Genomic DNA, 20,641 nt, shown 5'->3' on the forward strand with positions numbered 1-20,641 from the left:
GAGTCATTGCTCCGTCTGGAGCCAAACATAGCACAGACAGAAGTCACACTAGCTTCCTCCTACATAGCCCTGCCCACTGCTATTAAATCCTGACCTTAAAAGTATAACCCCTGCTGTTCCTCTCCTGGCTCCCCACACTGCTGGGAGGGCACCCCACTCCCAGCTGACTGCTAGCCCAATATATGTTGGACCATAAACATTCTCTCTCCAAATGCTCTCAGCAAGCGATTGGCAGATCTGTTAGAATTGTAGCTGGAGGAAAGCAAGGCTCTGCATACAGACTATCTGGATAAAGCACGTGTGTTAACCTGCTCCTCCACTACCTGAGACAGCTGTCACGCTTAAGAGGTTCATTTCAACCCAGAACCCTTTGCTCCAAGGCAATCAATCTTATCCCGTTGCAGTCTCCCTGTGGTTAGAGCCAAGTCCACACTCCTCCTGCTGTTAAAAGTTGTACAGCCACGGAAAGTACCTACTAGAATGATCAGGCAGCACTGCTCTCAGCACTGGGGAGCTCAGGTTTCAGCAGTCCTTCAAGCTACTTTTCTCCTTCCTTAGTCAGCAAGGCACCTACTTCTCTCTCACCTGCAGTTAGTTTACAACAACCTCTCCCGTCCTGGAGGCCCAAGTGATTTCCTTCTCATTCAGAAAAGGCCCCCTTCAGATAAGCAGTGTTGGGGGGAGGGGGGGAAGGAAACAGGTTTCTCACCACCCTCCTCCACACTGTGTCCTCTCCTGGGCCTGCTCTTATTTCTGAGCAAGCTTTAACCCGAAAGCAGCTGACACAGAACACGTCTTGTGGGTCCCCACAGTGGCCTACAGGAAGTCCATTGCACCAAGCAGCAGGGAAGGCAGGTTTGAATTGAGGGCAGGCAGTCACGTAAGGCCAGCACAGTCCTGCTTCTAGTTTCCATGATAAAGGCAAGATCTACTGCTCCGTAGCAGCATCTAAGGAAGCTGGATGATCCCCCTTCTCAATGGGGAGGGGAGTTTTGCTGAAAAGAGATGTGAGCCAAGTTATCAGGATGGGGGCAGGAGGGCTCCTCCTAGACGTGAGAGGAGAGATGTAAGCATTTTGAAATTAACATCATAGTTTGGAGCAGAGGTCTCAAACTCAAATAACCATGAGGGCCACATGAGGACTAGTACAGTGGCCCTAGGGCCGCACCACTGACCAACCCCATGCTGCCCTGGCCCTGCCCTACTCCACCCCTTCCGTGAGGCCCCCACCCCTGCCCCACCTCTTCCCTTCCCATCCCTTCCCTGCCCCCATTCCAACCCCTTCCCTGAAATCTCCACCCCTTCCCTGCCCCCAGGGGGAGCAAGAGGGGTGCAGGGTGCATCAGGGGGCTCAGGGCAGGGGGTCAGGGTGCAGGAGGGGTGTGGGGTGTAGCAGGGGGCTCAGGGTTCAGCTGCAGGAGGGGTTCGGGTCCACCAGGCAGGCTCCCTGCCTGTCAGCCCTGCCCCCATGCCGCCTGCCCTCCAGGTACCTCCCACGAAGCTCATATTGGCCGGGAATGGGGAACCGTGGCCAATGGGAGCTTTGGGGGAGGTACCTGGAGGTGCAGCCAGGGCAACACACAGACCCCTGTGCCGCCCTTCCCCCAGGTCCCGGCTGCTTTCCGGAGCAGCACCGGGGGGCAGGGCAGGCAGGCAGGGAGCCTGCCCTGCCCCCAGTGCGCACTGGGACGGAGCCACTCTAGGTGAATGCTGGAGGGGGCGGGGGACCGCAGGGAGCTGGCGGGCCGCAGAAAATAACCCCGCGAGCCACGTGTTTGAGATCCCTGGTTTAGAGGGCCAATATCCACTGAAGTCCGTCATTTAAGCTTTTGGCATTAGGTGAATGAAGGAGAGAGGCTTCCACAGAAAAGGAAGTAGGAATGATATTCTGCAAGGCTTCGAGAAGGGACAGCATGGGGGCAGGGAAGAAGATAACTGGAGAGAGAAAGTGAAGCCTTTGGGAAGATGCAGGCTTGCGCCAGACCCCACCATCCCTAACCCAAATAATTACCTGCCCCGCCTAGAAAGAAGGAAGTGAGCGAAAAACAGGTGCCCAATACAAGAGCAACGAGCAATCTCCTTCATGCGTAGCTCGGCTTCCGACAAGCCATTAAAATGGGGTCCTGCCCAAAAGGCAATTAGCATAATCTCAACTCCAGTCAGTAATGCAGATCGATCCCACCCCCAGCTTTCTGGCAGATTCACTTCCAAATTCTACCCATGCCCCCCAAAACAATTGGTGATATTTTTACAAGCAGCATCCTCCTCACTCTCAGAGCAGGAAGATGTAAATGGCAGTGGAGAGTGAATTGTTGATGTATGTACTGTGAACACTAAAGGCAATTGTCAGCCTGGGGATCAAAGAGAAACTCTTCCAACAAAGCAATCTGACTGTAATTACACAGCAACCAGCTGCTCCACCTACTCTGCATGGTGCATCTAGAAACAAACCATTAGTGGAGCAGGAGCCTGACATGCTATTTGAGGCTCACATCAGTGATGTTCTCTATACAAGAAACAACATAGTTATGTTATATTCTCTCCAGTCAGCACTCAATTCCTCCCTCGAATTTTCCGAGAGCACACCTAACTGCTCTTCTCTTTTGAAACCCAGGCAGATCTGCCCATCGTGACTTGACATCTTCCTTTCTGGATTAAAGATTGCACAATAGCAGAAAGCACAAGTGGTCATTTTCCACACAATCAGCAAGAAGGAGAACCACTAAAACAGGGCTTGGAAAAGTACTGAGGGGAGAAAGAGGGTTTCAGTCTCATCCATGCAGAGAACATTCTCAGCCAAAAGCAAAACCCACCTAGTTATTTCCTCATCATTTACAGAGAGTCGAGACAAGAACACTCAGTCCCTCCTCTGACCACAAAGACGAGTTTACCCAAGAAAGCCCCACTGAAGTCACTGGGGCTACCAAGTGCCTAAAGATAAGCGTGTGTGTAAGCATCTGCAGAGTCTAGCCCTTTGAGATCAGGATTCTACCTCCCGAATTGGGGTGGAGGAGCCATTTCCACCATTATTACGGGTTTCCTCCTTGTCTGGTTTGGAGATGAAAGGTTGGGGTGCTGCTATTCCTTTCAAAAGTAAGGTGATGTTCAGACCTCCGGAAAGACCCTCACAATTTGAGCTTTGTGTCAGATGTCAGGGCTCTTTTCTGCCAGTATTCATTTACTCTTACTTTCCAATGCCTGCAGAGATGACGAGCAGCACCAGCGCTCTGAATGCCCCTCCACATTGCTAAATACAAAATTCCTGGGGAGGACAAGTAAACTGCCCTCATGACTCCAGCTTGCCCACATGTGGGTGGCACTGAGGCACTGACAAACATTTCCCTGTAGCCGCTCTGACTGTTAGGTAGTTTTTTTGCCCCTGCCTGACACACATGACCCCACTTCTCATTGCTCCACAGCATCTTCAGGACAGATGACACTTAGTGCAACTCCCGCTAACAGACATTCCCACTACTTACCCTTGTTCCCCCTCCCGCCATACACCATAGACATGGGTCACCGAGGTGTATGGTCAGCTTTAACTGGCACTACTAAAAACAGCCTCTATGCTGGGCACATGCCACCTGGTTCACATTTCCCTCAACATAATCCTCCCCTTGCACAATACAACTCCCCCCCACCCCGAACTCATTGCGCCCATTTTGCTGCATGCGCCTGCAGCTCGATTTACCCCCACCCTGGAGGTGGATACCCCTGGGCTTTAAATCCCCAACGCAGCTTCTGCCCCCGCCCCGGGGCATACAGACACCTGCTAGCCCCTCCATACAACTAACACTGCAGAGAGCTCCAGCCCCCAGACAGGCATCCATACCCATCCCCCCAGGGCAATGCCCCCCCACACACACACCCCTCTCCCCACCAGGCAATGCGCCCTCCATTTACACCCCCCAGGGCAATGCCCCCCATGCAGGCACCCCCAGTCCCCGGGCAAAGCCCCCCCCATTCACATACCCCGTACCGGGCAATGCCCCCCATGCAGGCGCCCCCAGTCCCCGGGCAATGCCCCCCCATTCACATACCCCCTACCGGGCAATGCCCCCCATGCAGGGGCCCCCAGTCCCCGTGCAATGCCCCCCCCCATTCACATACCCCGTACCGGGCAATGCCCCCCCATTCACATACCCCCTACCGGGCAATGCCCCCCATGCAGGGGCCCCCAGTGCCCGGGCAATGCCCCCCCATTCACATACCACCTACCGGGCAATGCCCCCCATGCAGGGGCCCCCAGTCCCCGGGCAATGCCCCCCCATTCACATACCCCCTACCGGGCAATGCCCCCCATGCAGGGGCCCCCAGTGCCCGGGCAATGCCCCCCCATTCACATACCACCTACCGGGCAATGCCCCCCATGCAGGGGCCCCAGTCCCCGGGCAATGCCCCCCCCATTCACATACCCCCTACCGGGCAATGCCCCCCATGCAGGAGCCCCCAGTCCCCGGGCAAAGCCCCCCCCATTCACATACCCCGTACCGGGCAATGCCCCCCATGCAGGCGCCCCCAGTCCACGTGCACGTACCCCCCCCCCCACCGGCCACGCGCCCCCAGCTCGGCGCTCACCGGCAGCTGCCCGGGGCTCACCGGCCCCGCCCCTCCATCTTGCTTTTCCGGCTGCCGGTCACCCGACGCCCAGTCACGTGACGCCCGGCTCAGCCGACTCCCTCGCCCGGCGTCTCCAGCCTGCGCGTGCGCAGTAGGGGCGGCGGCGGAGGAGTCGGGAGGGGGGGGCGGTGTTGCTGCGCCCCCTGGCGGCCGGAGCTGGCGCTGCGCAGGCCGAGCTCGCAGGGCTGGACCCAGCCGCGCGAGGGGTGCAGGGGCAGAGCCCAGGCCCGCTCCAGGCTGCTGCACGCTGCTGGGCCGGCTCAGGGCTCCCTCTGCTGGTTCCCCTGCTTGGGGGGTGCTTGCAGGGGGGCTCCCTGGCCGGGCCGGTGCTGGGGGGCTGCTCCCCGGCCTGGCCCCTAACCCAGCCCTCCCTGCAGTCAGTGGGAAAGGCACCTGTAGGAAAGGCACCCAGGCCCACATGGCCTCCCCACGCCCGCAAGGAACAGTCAGGCCTCAGCCCGTCAGCAGACCGGCTGCTCGGGGCCCGGGTTCATCGCTTTGCAGTTCTGGGTCGTTGCCCGCTGGGGTTTGGCAACCTCCAGGCTTCCCCGTTCCAAGATTTTCCCCACACCCAGGGGTAGGGGGGATGAGAAGCAGCCTTTGTTTGGCAAGGAAAAGCTGAGATCCCGTGGAGCGTTGGTGGGACTCCAGGACCTGGCCCCACAGAGTCAAGAGTTGGTGATGCTGCCCCCAAACCCCACCCACCCCCACCATGGGGAAGCAGATCCGGGTGCAGCGTGGAGTCAGAACCCAGGAGGAGAAATGCCCGCTGACAACATCAGGGATGTTTCCAGGCGCTGCAGGTTTAGCGGCCTGGCCTTACAAATCCTGCGTCAGCCTCTCACATAAATGTGATGCTCTGTCACCTCAGCGCTCACGTGGGTGTAACAAAAGCCACCACTACACTGGGCATGTTTCACTGTCAAGGACTCAGAGAAAGGAGCGTGCACCGCTCGCGGGGCCAGAGGGGGGAAGCATGCACCAGGGATAGGCTGGGGCCTGTGTCTAAGCAATACCAGTGATGGATTATGGGGAGGAAAGCATGCACAGGGCAGCCTGGCATGTTCTGGGCAATGCTGGTCAGAGCATTGCATGAGCACTTCAGAGTTGCATGAAGTGACATCTGAATCGGAGAGTCCGTGGAGCAACGACCCTGGGGCATAGTGGTCTGGGAAATATCTAGTGAGAGTAGCTGCTGGGAAATGCTTGCCACTGCTGCCCACATACGGGGAAGCTGGGGGAAAATTCCTCCAGGCAGTCTGATAAATGCAAATTGCCTGACATGCAGGGCCCTTCCAAGCCCAGCAATGTATTAAGAGGGGGATTTTGCACCTCTTTACTGAGATCCTTTGATACAGCTGTGTGAGTGCCCAGGCCGAGGGAACGCTGCAGGTTCAGCGTCAGATGCACTGACAGCAGCCTGGGATAGGACGGGTGGGCAAACTTTTTGGCCTGAGGGCCACATCTGGGTATGGAAATTGTATGGTGGGCCATGTATGCTCACAAAATTGGGGGTTAGGGTGCGGGAGGGGGTGAGGGCTCTGGGGTGGGGCTGGGGTGAGGGGTTCAGGGTTCAGGAGGGTGCTCCAGGCTGAGGGGTTTGGAGGGTGGGAGCGGGATCAGGGCTGGGGCAGGAGGCTGGGGCGTGGGAGCGGGTCAGGGGTGCAGGTTCTGGGCAGCGTTTACCTCAAGCACCTCCCAGAAGCAGCAGCATGTCCCCCCTCCAGCTCCTACGCAGAGGTGCGGTCAGGCAGCTCTGTGCAATGCCTGCACAGCCAATGGACGCTGCAGGGGCAGCGCTTGGGGCGGAGGCAGCGTGCAGAGCCCCCTGGCTACCCCTACGCATAGGAGCCAGAGGGGGGACATGCCGCTGCTTCCGGGAGCCATGCAGAGTGAGGCAACGCCCAGACCCCACTTCCTGACTGGAGAGGGGAACACCCCAGACTCTGCTCCCCGGCGGGAGCTCGAGGGCCAGAGTAAAACATCTGGGGGGCCAGATGCAGCCTCTGGGCCGTCGTTTGCCCACCCCTGGGATAGGAGCTCAGACCAGCTGGGGAATCCACTATCACTCGCTCCAGCCAGTGCTGTCAGACCATCACGGGCAACAAACCAACTCACCAGATTTTCATTTACATTTAAAATAAAGAAAATCACAGGTTCCAAAGTTACCGACAGGCCAAGAACCACTGCGAAGGACTCAACCCTCCAGTTAAAAAGATTTATTAAGCACTCGTTGTGGCCCCAGCACTAAGGGCCGCTGCCTCCCAAGAAACCAGCAGGCTTCAGCTAAGCAGTAAGGATGCAGGAATCGGCAGGACAGTTAGTGCTTCTCCACACAGAACAGAGCAGAGCAAAACCCACTGTTGGTTAGGATGTCGCTATAAAGCGTAGCAAGTTTAGGAAGGAGAAAGGTGACCAAAGGCCTTTGTCTCTTAAACCTGTCATGGGCACACAGACTGTGCAAAACATTGTGCGTTAGCCCAATGATAATCACTATCACACCAGTCCATGGACTGCGGGCATTCAGTAGTTAAGGCTTCTAAAGTGCTTTGAAGATCTGCCCTATACAGCTGCTAAGTAGTATTATTAGGGTGTCATACACATGCATCACAGATGTAATACAGAGCAGAGTGAGCAATGGCTGTCACATGTGCACGCTCAGAGGGTAGTAATGGAAGACAGAGGACGTGGTGATGTACCGCAACAGCACAGGACAGGTGTGCACTGATGAGGTCATATACACCTGTCTTGCACAAAATAATACAGGGCGTGCAGTGAGAGTGTCTTATCCACACAAATCGATGGTAACAATACAGGGTACAAGGTAGGGATTGCATGGCACACACATGCACCTCAGCTGCAATAGCAGGTGTGCAGTGATGGTGTGAATCCACTCACACCTCAGGTGCGCTAACACAGCGACAGTTGTATACATAAAAACAACGAGGAGTCCGGTGGCACCTTAAAGACTTAACAGATTTATTTGGGCATAAGCTTTCGTGGGTAAAAAACCCACTTCTTCAGATGCCTGGAAGAAGTTCTCCATACATCTGAAGAAGTGGGGTTTTCTACCCACAAAAGCTTATGCCCAAATAAATGTGTTAGTCTTTGAGGTGCCACCGGACTCCTCATTGTTTCTGTGGATATAGACTAACACAGCTACCTCTCTGATGATTGTATACATATAGCTCCAGTGCACTAATACGGGACGGGGTGTGCAGTGATTGGGTTATGTATTCTACACACATCTTAGGGTTAGCTGCACTGAACTGGATCTGCAGGTGCAATGACAGCCCAGTATGTGAATTGGGAGGCAGGGACTTACAGTGCTGAAAAAACACCACCCAAGCAATTTGATCCTATACCCATTGAAATCAATGGCAAAGCTCCCATTAACGGTGCAGAATCGCACCCAAAGTGAACAAATCAACAGCTCACGGTACACCGGATTAGGGTCCCGACTCTCTATTTCCAGGGCCACATCCTGAGCTACAACAATTTATGCCAAACAGAGACTCTTCTCCCTAAAGCCTGTCAAGACCGACGAACGTCCTTGAACCACGTCCTGTAGAAAGAGTCTGATCAGCACATTTTGAGTTGCACCATTCCTTTGCTGTAGCTGCTAAATATGGTGGCTGCAAACTCACGAGGTTCTAAATTCATTTGTTCCTCTGCCCAGGATATGGCAGTGTGACGGCCTGCCTCACCATGGGTTAGCACATTTATGAAATGGTCACTTTAACACTGTGGTCGGGAAGTTCACAGTCGGGTGATTTTCAGTTTCGTAATTACACTGCTTGGAATCCTCACCAGCCAACCAAATTGTTCCTTTGGTTCAAGCTGTGACAACCACATCCTTTTTAGAGTAACAGAAGCCCAGAGCAGAATGAGTCATTTGGTCCTCTGGTAGTGAGAATGAGTACATTGTTTTCTTGTTCTATCCCTCTTTTAATTTTTTAATGCAGACATGGGAGAGAGATAATGTCCATGCTGTTGAAGATCTGCCTCTTTGGCTGGCAATGCCCACCCTCCTGGCTCTCCTTACATTACCATAAGCAATGGCTTCTTCGGAATGGATCTGGTCCAGCGTGGTCCCGTTTAGGAAGCTTATTTGTTGTCAGAGAATTCAGTGCTAGCTGGACAGCTCTTACTGTTGACAGGTCTCCTGCTGCTACTGCCCAGGTTGACTCAGAAACATAAGAAGTGCCACCCCAAGATAGACCATGGTCCATCTAGCCCAGTATCCTGTCTCCAGCAGTGGCCAGTAAGAATGAACGTATCAGTCTACCTGCGCGTGCATCTCTCCTCTCAAGTGTCGGGGCGCACCTTCCTGGAGGGGGCTTACACCCTCAAAGTATATAAGACGGCACTCCTGACCAGCAGTCGAACCCCACATTGCAGAGAGGGGCGGCCAGCTCTAAGCCTCTCTTTTCCTTTTTCCAACTGATTGTTTAAAAGAACTATTTATTTCTGCTTTCTTCTTTCAATTTTTTTTTCTAAAATTCCCTGTGTGATATTTTTAAAAAACCCAGACAAACAAAAACAGCCCCACGCCCTAGCCAACAGATGGCAAAAACCCCTAGGATGGTCAAGGTTAACTAGGACACTCAACGTGTGGAATATTGTGACACCCCATTTTGTTTTAAGCCAGTCAGCTGGAGGGCTAACGGGCCCTCCCACTGTTACTGACTGGAGGGGGGGAGAAGGGAGCGTTAAGCAACATGAAGAATGCAATTTCATTACATATGTGGGAAAATAATCAAACTAGACCCCCCTCCATAAGGCTGGCTTGTAGCACAGCGATACAACTCTCTCAAGGTGAGAGAGTGCATGGGGGACATTCTGGCCTGGAACGGAGCTCCTGAAAGCTAGAGCCACCACTAGCATATGATGAGAAAGACTCGGCATTAGACCTGAGCCAGCAGTTTAACCTGATATTTCCTAGGATCAGAGAAGTCTGGCAGAAGAGACCCATATGGCCATCCAGCACATTGCGCTGCAGTGCAGGGCGTTCCCCAGCAAAGCGCAGCTGGGAATCAACCAGCAACTGCGATGGGAAGTTCTGTTTAGTGCCATGTGCCTCCCTATGGGCCTGATCCATACGGGCCTGAAATCAACAGGGGCTGGGAGGAGGGTTTCTATTGACTTCAGTGGATCAGCCCAAAGCTGGCATGGGGAATGGTGCACAGCTGACCTGGACCAGGAGAGGGACGCTGCTCTACAGAACAGCATGGACAGGGGTGGAGGGAAGGGATCAAAGCCCCACTGGGAAATGCAACAAGTGGGGCTGCAATTGTAGGGACTGTGATGAAGACTCTCTCAAGTCTTTAATCTCATGATTTAATTGAGAATTGGTCCTGCTTTGAGCAGGAGGTTGGACTAGATGACCTCCTGAGGTCCCTTCCAACCCTGATATTCTGTGATTCTATGATTCTAAGTCTCCTCACTAGGGGCCGGAGCCCTTGGAAAGGCTCCTATTGACTTCAACAGGCTTTGAATCAGGATCAGGAGGGACCCAACCCATTTGCCAACCTTGCCCACCTCTAAGTCCACCCTGCACAGAAGACAAAGGCCTCTCTCCCGCGCCATCCCCCCTTCCATTGGCCCCTTTTCTGAGAGGGAAGAGGGCAAAGAGAGGCGGGAAAGGGGAAGCAGCAGCTGTGTGAGGGCAGACGGCAGCAAGAGGCAGCAAAAGGAGGAAGAGAGCTGTCAACCGGCTCCAGCGTGTGTCTCAGCGCGGGGCGGGCTTGTGGTCGGGCAGGGCTGGCCAGCCTCACTCAGAGTGGAGGGACAAGGCCACCTTGACACAGGCGAGCTGCTTGGCACCGTTGCTCAGGACAACCTGGACGCGGTAGTCGCCATTAGTCAGCCAGGAGGGCAGCTGTATGACAGGCAAGTAGAACTCACTGGCTGGCAGGGAGTAGGAGCCCTAAGGAGGGAAACAGATGCCAAAACGTTAGCACACAGAAGCTCCTGCCTCACCCCACCACTGGCTTCCCCTGCCCCAAAGTACAAGCCCACTGAGGGGCGACTCCACCAAGCTTTCGGATTCTACCCCCATCCGCTCCCTGCCCTGCACCTCTTGTGGAGTCTCAGTCATGATCAAGATGAACAAATCAAGCATGTTCGAATATCCATAATTACTCATCACTAATTACTCCCCCAGTGGTGCCTTTTGCTGCCCACCCATTCCCGGGGGCGCCCTGCAGCCCACCGCCCAGTGATTTCCAGCTCAGCCTCTCTGCTTCTCAGCCACCTGCCTGGTGCAGAGACCTCTGCATCTGTGGGTTTCTGCCTGTATTCCCGGGCCCCCTTTCCACGGTCCGGGCGAGCTCAGTATGACTGGCTCTGGCAGTGTCTGGAAGGTGACTTTCTCCATTCCAGCCAGCTTCACCACTGCAGGCAAGTTACTCCCTGCCCCTGATCAGGGAGATTTTCCCAGGCCGGACCGAGTCCAGCTACCTTTGGGGCAGCGTTTCCCAGCAACGTTACAAGGAACCCCCAGGTGGCAGCAGCGATCAAAGTGAGCTGACACCCAATCAAATCCGTCTGGAACCATCCTTCTTAGGCCAGTCGAAGCACAAGAAGATCCAGTGATCACACAGCGACTGAGACAGTCCTCAGGGACTCCCTCGCCCCCAGCCTAGCCCACAACGCCGGGGGCCTTCCTGCGCTGCTGACCCACAACGGCTACAGAATGCCCCCAGGGATGGGGAGGCAAAGCCCCAGACCTCCCTGGCGTGGGCCTGCTGGACCCAGACTCTGCCTGATTCCCCACTGCCTTGCACCGTGTGTGCAAAGTGGGTGCTTCAGATTGGGTCAGAGCAGATCAGAACAGGTCCATCTAGTTCAGGACCCGGTCTCCAACAACGGCCAGTTCCTCTGACCTGACCCACGGGCTGCAAGGCAATGCTGAATCCAGTCAACAGACAGGATGCCCTCTAACTACCCCTTCTCTCAGCAGCCGGTTTCTATTCTCTCTCCTCCAAGTGCTCACAAAGCCCCTTCCCCAGCACACAGACAGCTGACTGAGAGGGCAAGGGGAGAGGAGGGCTGCCATGCTGAGCAGGGGTCCTGGACTTAGGGGTTGTGACCACCCTGCCCTTTCCATGTCACTATGTGACAGGAGGTTCCCTGCTGACTCTTGGCTAGACGGGAAGCAGGGGTCCTGACAAGGAACATGAGGAGAACAGCTGGCTTAGCACTTACCTGTTTGAAGGGGCAGTGACAGGGGATGCCATAGCTGAGCAGGGGCTCGGGGCATGGAGTTCCGGGGGGGATGACGTTGTCCAGGATTCCGCAAAGGCCATTGTATGTGCAGCTCCCGATCTCGTCCAGACAGGGGACCTTTATCCATATGTCAACTACCTTCTTTTCCACGGTAAACACCGCCTGGGACAAAGGATTGCACACTTCACATACCAGAGAATCCCAGCTGGTACGGTCTCCCCTCCAACCTTCCCCTCCTCCAGGAAGCCTTCCTCTGTAACCTTACCATACACCAGCTTTCCTGACCAATCGGCCCATGTCTTGGTTTCTCTTGGTGGTTTTAGACTGTAAGCTCTTCCAGGCAGGAAATGCACCTTCCTAAACTGAAGGAACTGGTGCTACTCCAGACTGACAGATCGGAAACCAGCCCTGTGTCTGCAAAGTGCTGAGTACTTAGGGCACAATGCAAGAGACATTTAGGATCAACAACACCTGAGAAAGCCATCACTGGGCTGTAGGTTTCCTATTCAGAACAGCTCAACGGAGACCCATCTTCCTCTTTAATTCTGTTCCCGAAAAAACACATGACTTTACCTAGATTGTAAACCCTCACTATCTCTCTGCAGAGCCCCTAACACAGCAGGACATCGATCTAGACAACTTCCAAGCATTACCACAACACAAACATGAAATAACAGCACTGGGAACAGCAGTAAAGGCTGCAAAGTCTTGCCCTTGGAGATGCCGGCACACAGCTCCCTCCAAACTCCAGGGCAGAATTTGACCCGCTCTGATTCTTTGGCATGAGCAGCAGCGTGCTAAAACACCACAAGGAGCTGCAGAAAGTTGATCCAGAGCCACATACCACTAAATAAAAGAAGCGGAACAGAAATGTACCGTCCTGGGCAGCAATTCCCCTTTCGCCTTGCTGGGTGTTTGTTACCGTTGCAGCTGCTCCGCTGAGGGACAGGAGGCACTTGGTAAACAGGGGTGAAAGGCGGGCTAGTTCTTCTGTAACTTCTGCAATTGCAGCTGTGGCCTTGAGTTGGCCCTGGTTTCGTCCTGCCCTAGCATCCCCAGTGAATCCCAGCAGTCGTCCCTCTGCCGGCTGCAGCCAGGACAGGGCCACAGCAGCGTCACACCCCGCGTCCTCGTTTATGCCAGAGGTAGTTGGGTGTGCCATGCTAGCAAAGGGGAATTCCCACTGACTCAGCCCAGCGCTGGCAGTGATCGTGCCCAGATGTCAAGGGCAGGGGAGAATCAGGCCTGCTATCACTCGCTACGCACACTCTTGGGAAATGATCATAACATCGCCCCGTCAGCACTGGCTCTGCAGGCGGGGCTGCCTGCTGGTTAACACCCTGCATCAGAGACCGGATGGGAGAGTCCTGCCCCTGCAGATCAGGGCCCAGAGCACAGCAGGTGTAACTGCCTTCATCTAGCCAAGCCCTCGCCCGCCACACTGACACGGAAGAAGGGTGGGCCGGGGCTCACAGTGTCACTGATGGGAAGGGAGCCCTGTAGCAAGGCCTGCCGCCCCTTGCCGCCCACACCATCATATGATCCAGCTTGCATGGTTGGGGAACTTGCCACCAGCTGCCCTTCCACTTTCAGCCCTTGCCACTAGCAGCCCTTCCACTTTCAGCCCTTGCCACCAGCAGCCCTTCCACTTTCAGCCCTTGCCACCAGCAGCCCTTCGCCATAGCAATCCCGCCCCCTGCAAGGGGCAGACGCCCTGCAATGCCCACCTCTCAGCCGTGTTTGCTGCCTGGGCGGTGCGTGTCACTAATCTCTAAAGGCCAGACCCTCTGCCGTGGGTCCCAGGAAGGCGTGTGGGCTCAGGAGGCCCCCAGCCTCCCAGCTGCAGTGGGTGCTGTGCACATGGGGAGGAGCTTTAAGGAAGTGATTATGTTCGTTATCGGCGTCTCCGCAATCAGGAGCCTAGCCTGGCAGTTGGGGGTGGATAATAGGTCTTCTCCCCATGTCCCATGTTCTGGGGCGGGCGGGCGGGCGGGGGGGGAAGGTTGCCTGGTAGAGAAGTATCTCCCACCTGCCTCTCCGCATCTCCTGGAGTCCTATCCCTCCCCCGCCCCTTCCTCTTCTCTCACTTCATCTTCCAATGAAGGTTTCCCCTTGTCTCTTCCCCTCCTCCTGACCTTAATCTGACTCCCCCAAACAGGGTCTCCCATCTCTCTGCTCCCCCCCCGCATCCCCCTTCTCATTGCTTCTGTGTTCCCTCCCTCTCTCTCCCTCCCCATGTTGCCTCATTCCTTTCTTTCTCTGAACACCCCTTTGTGGCCTTTAGCTCGGTGAAATCGTTCCCCACCTGGGCGAGGAAAGATCAAGGAAACAGCCCCCATTGGAGCTCTCCACATCTAAAACCCTTATTCTCAAAGGTGCTGAGCGCTCAGCAGCTCCCGCTGGCTTCGCTGGGATCTGTGGGTGTCCAGGATTTGCCAATCAGGCCGCGGCAGTTTCGGTGCCCGCCTTCCTCAGACTTGGCTGCGTTCCCTCAGCGGCGAGTCCAAGACTCATTCATCACCCCAGCCTAACACAGACACCGCCAGGTTGCTCCAGGGAGCAGGAGGTGGGAGCAGCTTGGATCTTACCTAGTTCCACTTCCCAGGCTGGGCCCAGGGGGTGCGGAGAGGGGCTGGGAAGTCACAAGGGAGTGACTCCACACAAATAAATGGGCTGCTTTAACTTTCCTGAAGGGAAGGGGAATAGCTATTGTGGTACGAGCATCTTTCTGCCGCTGTAACTGCATCCATCCTAGGGGTTGCACTGATCCATTTTAGTAAAAAGCTGCAGCTCAACAGACAGACCGTGCACAGACCAAGCCAGCCTTCGGTCCCCCAGCAGCAAATATTGCTAGGAATAAGAAACTCTGGGCCCTGGAAACTGACTGCAGCAGTGGAAGGTCTGGGGCCGGAAACCCGCCCCAGGTCTACAATCCCCGTTTATTCACACCTCTTGGGCATTGCGGAGAATTGAAAGGCCACCGGGGACAGGTGTTATGGTTGCTTTTGGCACGTTCTTTCCCAACACTCCACAGCACGTTAATGGACAGATCCTGTGTCTGAACAGGCCTCTCTGGCGGTCTTGCCCTTTTCACATACCTTCAGAGGTGAGACGATGTCAACACCATTGGAAACCGCCACGCTGACTTTCAGGTCCCCGGGGATGTGGATCGGGTCCGGGGTTACGGACAGACTCTTAATCACAAAGGGATCGGTCCCATTGCCACAGTTCTCCCAGGAGAAGCCACCAACCTACAGGATTCAGAGAAGGAAAGGGTTAAACAGTCTCTGCACTCAGCTGGGCTGGCTGGCCTGGGAGCAGCACTCTGAGCTGGCATGCCAAGGAGACTCAGTTGTCATGTTCCCCAGAAACACCATAGGCTGCCGCAGGAGGGAAGGTGCTCCAGTGGGTTCGTGAGGGGCTCTGAAAGGAGTCCCCTCCAGCCCTTCACAGCAGGAGAGACGGCAGCTGCACTTCAGAGTTCTGGAGTGTGACAGCCCCTCAGAATTCTATTGTGGGGGCAGAGAACTCCATCCATTTCACACACACACACTTACTGATGACATTCACGAGGGGAAAGGAGCTTTAAAAGCATGCAGTCAAAGGCTGAAGAAATAGTAACACTGTACTAACATTTCAGGAGAGATTTTCAAAAGCTCCCAAGGGATTTAGGAGCACAAATGCTATTGCTTCTGGGATCCTAAATCCATCAGGCATTTTAGAAACTCTCCACCTCAGGCAATAATTATAAAGTCTTTTAATACATTTGAGCCCAGCACATGCGCCTCTATCTGGCATTTCCAAGCTTCCTCTTGAATAATGCTTAATAATGCTTGAAAAACGTGCATCTCCCAGATTTAACATGTGTCTAGAAATAGCACATTTGCCAGTGACGTCAGCAACAAACACTAGACTCTGAAACTCAGAGGGCTTGTTTTATTAACAGGTTCTGAACTGAGTATGTATGGCCTAGTCTACACACACAGTAGCACCAGTGTAATTGAAGGTGTGGTTTCATACTGATTTAGTTAAACCAGTGCAGTTTTGTGTGTGGACAGTCTTAAACTGATTTAAATCTGGTTTAATACCAGGTTAGCTGGTGTCAGTAAATTAACAGGTGCAAGCTAAACCACCAGAAGAGTATCTACAGTGGTTTGCCGTACGGGTTTATCTACACACAGACGTACCAGTATCACTTAAATCAGTTTTGTTACACCAACGCACCAACTTTTGTGCACAGACTCTTATATTAGTTTAAAACTGGTTCGATCAGTTCAGCTTGTACCTGTAAATTTACCAACACAAATTACACCAATATAAGGCAGATTTAAGATGGTATAAGAGCATCCATGCACAAAACTGCACTGGTTTAACTCAACTGGTATAAAGTCACACCTCCAGTTCAAACCAACACAACTTTGTGTGCACGACTGGGGCTAAATCAAATTAAAACCAATTTAATTCAAACCAGTGCAACTTGTATGTGTAGACAAACCATTCGAAACCAACGTCTATTTATCCACAGGCAGCTACAGCAGAGGCAACAACAGCTGCATTGGGCATCCCCTCACATGGACTCACCAGCATACCTTGCTCCCGTAATGGGACAGACTGGTTCTGTGGGGGCAACCCCTCTGATTTACCGTCGGTGCCATCCCACTACTGTCAGTGGGATTGCCAACATGTCACCAAGAGGAGAACTTGTCCCAGTAGCTCACCTCTGTCTAGTCCTAGTAAATTTCAGCATGTGGCATTCTGCTGGAGTGGGTGTATTTCTATAGATTCACACCTCCAATATAAGAACATAAGAATGGCCACACTGGGTCAAACCAATGGTCAGTCTAGGCCAGTATCCTATCTTCTGACCGTGGCTGGTGCCAGATGCGTCAGAGGGAATGAACAGAATGGGGCAATTATTAAGTGGTCCATCTCCAGCCATTCAGGCCCAGGTTCTGGCAGTCAGAGGTGTACGGCCACCCAGATCATGGGCTGCTTAGCATTTCCATGGAACATCTTGTGCTGCCGACTCAGAGTGCCTAAGTCTGAGTCATGGATAACTCTGCTACTTCTAAATAACATTTCTCCAGCCATATCAAAGGCACATGTCCCCGGGAAGGGACAAAAGCCCAGGTCCAGTCTGAAACTTTATCACTAAAGCCATTTACTTAGTTTGAGTGCAAACACACGTCTGAACAAGCAAGAGACAAGGTTTTGTCCTCCTGGATAACTAAAACAAGCCCAGCTCCCTGGGAGGGGATAGTACTGAACTGACCAATGTGAGCTCAGAAGGAGCACAGAGTAATTGTTCTGACAGGTGGGGGCTATATGGAAAAGTACGGAAATGCTGTTTCCACCAGTTATAGCTCAGATAATGGGACACTAAAATCCCAGGCACTTACTCCCATTGGATGCCCCTTTTCACTGCCACGGCGGTGGAAAGTGGCCTCAGTATAAAAGCGAACCAGGCATCGATTCAATGTTTGCTTTGGACTAGATGCTCTTGTATAATGGTTTGCCACACACTGAAACCCCGTCCTGTGCTCACACATGGCTCAGAACCCTACTGGGCATGCTCCAAATGATAACAGCTTTTACTCTTGCTGTATTTGGCTTAGCAGAGCACCGTTTCGGAAACCCCATGGGGAGATGAAGGTCTCCTTCTTTTCAGCAGACACACCTGGTGCCCCTAGTCCTTTAACATAAGCCAATAGCAAAATGCCCATTGCACTAGCCTGGCTTCATCTTACCAATGCCCAGCACTAGCCAACTCCCTTTCCAGGGTCCACATCCTTTCCCATCTATCTACTACAGCTTGCATGTGGCCTCTGGCTGCTTGCTGCAAGCGGATCTGTGGGACAGGAGGCAACAGTTAAAGCAAGAGCCAGGCTCAGGGGTACATGACCGACACTGAGCCTTTCACCTCCAAGTCCTGCATTCGAAGGCTGGGGATCACGATGGCTCGGGAGACAGGAGCGGGAAAGGGAGCCATGCGCTGCTACGCCTCTGTCTGAATCTGGCCGAACTGAAAGCTGTCAACCCAGACTGTTCCCTGCACCCAGGTGACTTCACGCCATGCTGGCAGCCCGGAGTGGCTCTAGCCCTGGCATAGCCGGCCTGGGGGGTTCACATCAATGAGGTGTAATGCCAGCGTAGCAGCTCTTCCACACTATCGCTCCACCCTGCAAGCCAGCCCCAGCAATCCTTGCTCCTTTCTGGGCTCCTTGGGGGTCACTGCCAACCGGCGTCACTTAGAACAGGCCTAAAGCTGCCGAATTTCAGGCTGAGACAAATCCAAAGCACAGCCCCATATCAGCAGAGCATAAAGGGGGGTTACACACATCTCTGCACCTCCCTTCCCAAGCTGCACCCCTCAGCTCATGCATCCATGTCCGTTCTGCAGCCTCTGTGCAAAGAGTTACATGCTTATCTGCCTAACCTTGAGTTTTTGGACAGAGCCTCCGGCTCTGGGGAGATCTCTCACACCCACAGAACCAGCTCCAACTTTTCATGACCTTGGCTGGTGAGGTGGTTGCTGCAAAAGCAGAACTGACATTTAAAAGAACAAAATGAGAACTGAAAGTTGGGCAGGGCCCAGCTAAAGCAGCTCCTGAGCCCGGCCTCTGTGCTGGCTCTCTTGCGGTCACAGGGCTGTTATTGTACAGATTCAATAACATTGCAATCTACTTCATGTCTGAGCTATGGTCCAAATGGCAAGGCGGACTCCAGGAGGTGGGTAAAGAATGGGACAGCCATTAGGAACAGCTCAGGCTACAGTTATCCATAGTATGCGGGTATGGCTGAGGGACCTTGGTCCAGCTCCTGGTGGACAAGCATCCATGTCACCAAACCACCACTACTGAGACCCTCTCTGGCCATGGACACAGGCAGTGCCAGCTCACAGAAGGGCAAAGCCTTTGGGGTCTGATTCCCCACCTGGTGCCATCACTTGTACCCATGCAACAGGAGCTCGGTGCACTGCCCCATCAGGACAGCAGCAATTCACATCTGCTTGGCACAGGTGTAAACAACTCCACAAGGTGCAGAGCCACAGGGATTCGAGCTCATTGTTAGCAGCACCGGGTTACAGGCTGGCAAGCAGCCCTGCTCCCACACATGGGCGCGCCGGGCAAGCAAGCAGGGTGCTACGCCCGTAGGAATCCAGGCCAGCGTGCACCACTGCTCTCCTGGGGACAGGAATGGGAGTATAGCCCCATGCTGCCAAGGGTATGCAGTCCCACCCCTCACGCTGAGTCCCTGCTCCCCGTCGGCCTTCAGAAATAATAACGATACAGAGCCGGCTCTTGGAAAGGGCTTTTCATTAAAGCCACACTTGACTTTTCCTTCCAAATGGTTAGTTAATTTATAGCCCCAAAAAGGTATTAAAGAACTATGTCAAAGATCAGAATCGAAACACATGGAAACGATCGAAACACGACGTCTCCACTGACCTGATGGGAATTTTTCTCCCACTCTCGGTCTGTGAAACCTTTGGTGATTTAGGCTCCTGGTCCCGATGCAGGAGGGGACCCTTTTTGGAGACCTGGAAAATCCTGGCCAGGCAGGAAAACCATTTGCCACCCAGCTCTCCCGCTCTGGCTGCTGCCCAGGGCTGGGACCCCGCTCCCCGGCCCGGCTCTCCGTCCACACAGGCCAGCCCACCCCAGGCAGTCAGGACACTCGCAGGCTCCCGCACTTGGCACGTGTGGGCTAGTGCTCATGGGCCCTTAGGAACCTGCGTCTGCCCCACGCCAGAGCCCCTGACCCGTCCCCCAGTGGGGTGAAGCCCCCTTACCTTGCTCAGCCTCCGGGACGGCGGCCCCTCCACCAGGAAGGGCTGCCCCCACCGGCCGCCCCGCACGGCTGGGCACAGCTGCAGGGCACAGAGAGCCAGGACCAGGGCCAGCATCGCTGCCGGGGCAGGCTGAAGCCCCGCGGGCGGGAGCCGGGAAGGGAGGCGGAGAGGCTCCGCTCCGGAGGCCGAGGCAGCCGGGCTGCGGCGGGGTCTGGGTGCCGGAGCGGGACGGGCAGGGGGCGGCGGCGGCGGAATGCGGCTGGCTCGGCCGTTCTCGCCCCAGCCGCTGCTCGCCTCCTCGCTGCTCAGCCGCCTGTCGCTTCCTCTTTCGGGTGGGTCTGGTGCAGCCCCGGGCAGGCGGCGCAGGGCGCTGGGACGGGGAAGCAGGCGCCGCTCAGCCAGGAATGGATGCAGGGAAAGGGGCCCTGCCCTCTGCTGGCAAAGAAGGGCTGAGCTAAGGCAGCTCCCTGTCCGCCTGCCCTGCCTCCCCTACCACCGGCTCACTTCTTGCTTCCAGCAGCCCCAGGCAGGGACCAGGGCCCCGCTCGGCGCTGTGTAGCCACAATGCCAGGCAGTCCCTGCCCCAAAGAGTTTGCAATCTAAGTAGAAGACAAGAGACCGCAGGTGGGCACCGACAGACACACGGGAACCAGGGCCACGGTGCCGGCACTGGTCTGGGCACAAGGGCCCCTGCCAATGATACCGGACGACACAGGACTCCCCGAACAGTCCTACTGAGCGAGACCGATGGCCTGCCTAGCCCAGTGTCCTGTCTCTCACAGTGGCCTGCCTAGCCCAGTGTCCTGTCTCTCACAGGGACCTGTACCCGATGCTCCAGGGGAACACGCATCATGGACACCTGCCCATACGATGTATTTTTCCTAGCCCCAGTCAATTAATGACAGGTTTCAGAGTAGCAGCCGTGTTAGTCTGTATCCGTAAAAAGAGCAGGGGGACTTGTGGCACCTTAGAGACTAACAAATTTATTAGAGCATAAGC

General features: G+C 54.7%; 2 protein-coding genes across 2 annotated transcripts in view; both read right to left on the bottom strand.

Moving 5' to 3' along the window:
- The window catches only part of LOC125640974 (proton-coupled amino acid transporter 1), a 48,970-nt gene extending 44,260 nt beyond the window's left edge, over positions 1-4,710 (bottom strand). The window contains exon 1 of the mRNA XM_048860209.2: positions 4,579-4,710. The gene's annotated coding sequence lies outside the window, so the exon portion shown is untranslated. The remainder of the gene's footprint in view (positions 1-4,578) is intronic.
- A 2,114-nt stretch (positions 4,711-6,824) lies between these two features.
- Positions 6,825-20,084, bottom strand: GM2A (ganglioside GM2 activator). Its single transcript, XM_048860210.2, has 4 exons — positions 19,643-20,084; positions 14,949-15,101; positions 11,830-12,012; positions 6,825-10,549 (listed from the first exon to the last, which is right to left on the bottom strand). Exons 1-4 carry the CDS (start codon positions 19,754-19,756, stop codon positions 10,394-10,396), a joined length of 606 nt encoding a protein of 201 aa, XP_048716167.1. The 5' UTR covers positions 19,757-20,084; the 3' UTR covers positions 6,825-10,393.
- Positions 20,085-20,641: the final 557 nt, after the last annotated feature.

The sequence above is a fragment of the Caretta caretta genome, chromosome 8, assembly GCF_965140235.1.
Source record: "Caretta caretta isolate rCarCar2 chromosome 8, rCarCar1.hap1, whole genome shotgun sequence".
In the NCBI taxonomy this organism is placed as follows: Eukaryota; Metazoa; Chordata; order Testudines; family Cheloniidae; genus Caretta; species Caretta caretta.

Coding starts and splice junctions, on each gene's coding strand:
- GM2A (XM_048860210.2), bottom strand. CDS start 19,756: ATGCTGGCCCTGGTCCTGGCTCTCTGTGCCCTGCAGCTGTGCCCAGCC. Junction 15,102..19,642: donor CGTCCCGGAGGCTGAGCAAG/GTAAGGGGGCTT, acceptor TGAATCCTGTAG/GTTGGTGGCTTCTCCTGGGA. Junction 12,013..14,948: donor ACATCGTCTCACCTCTGAAG/GTATGTGAAAAG, acceptor CCTTTGTCCCAG/GCGGTGTTTACCGTGGAAAA.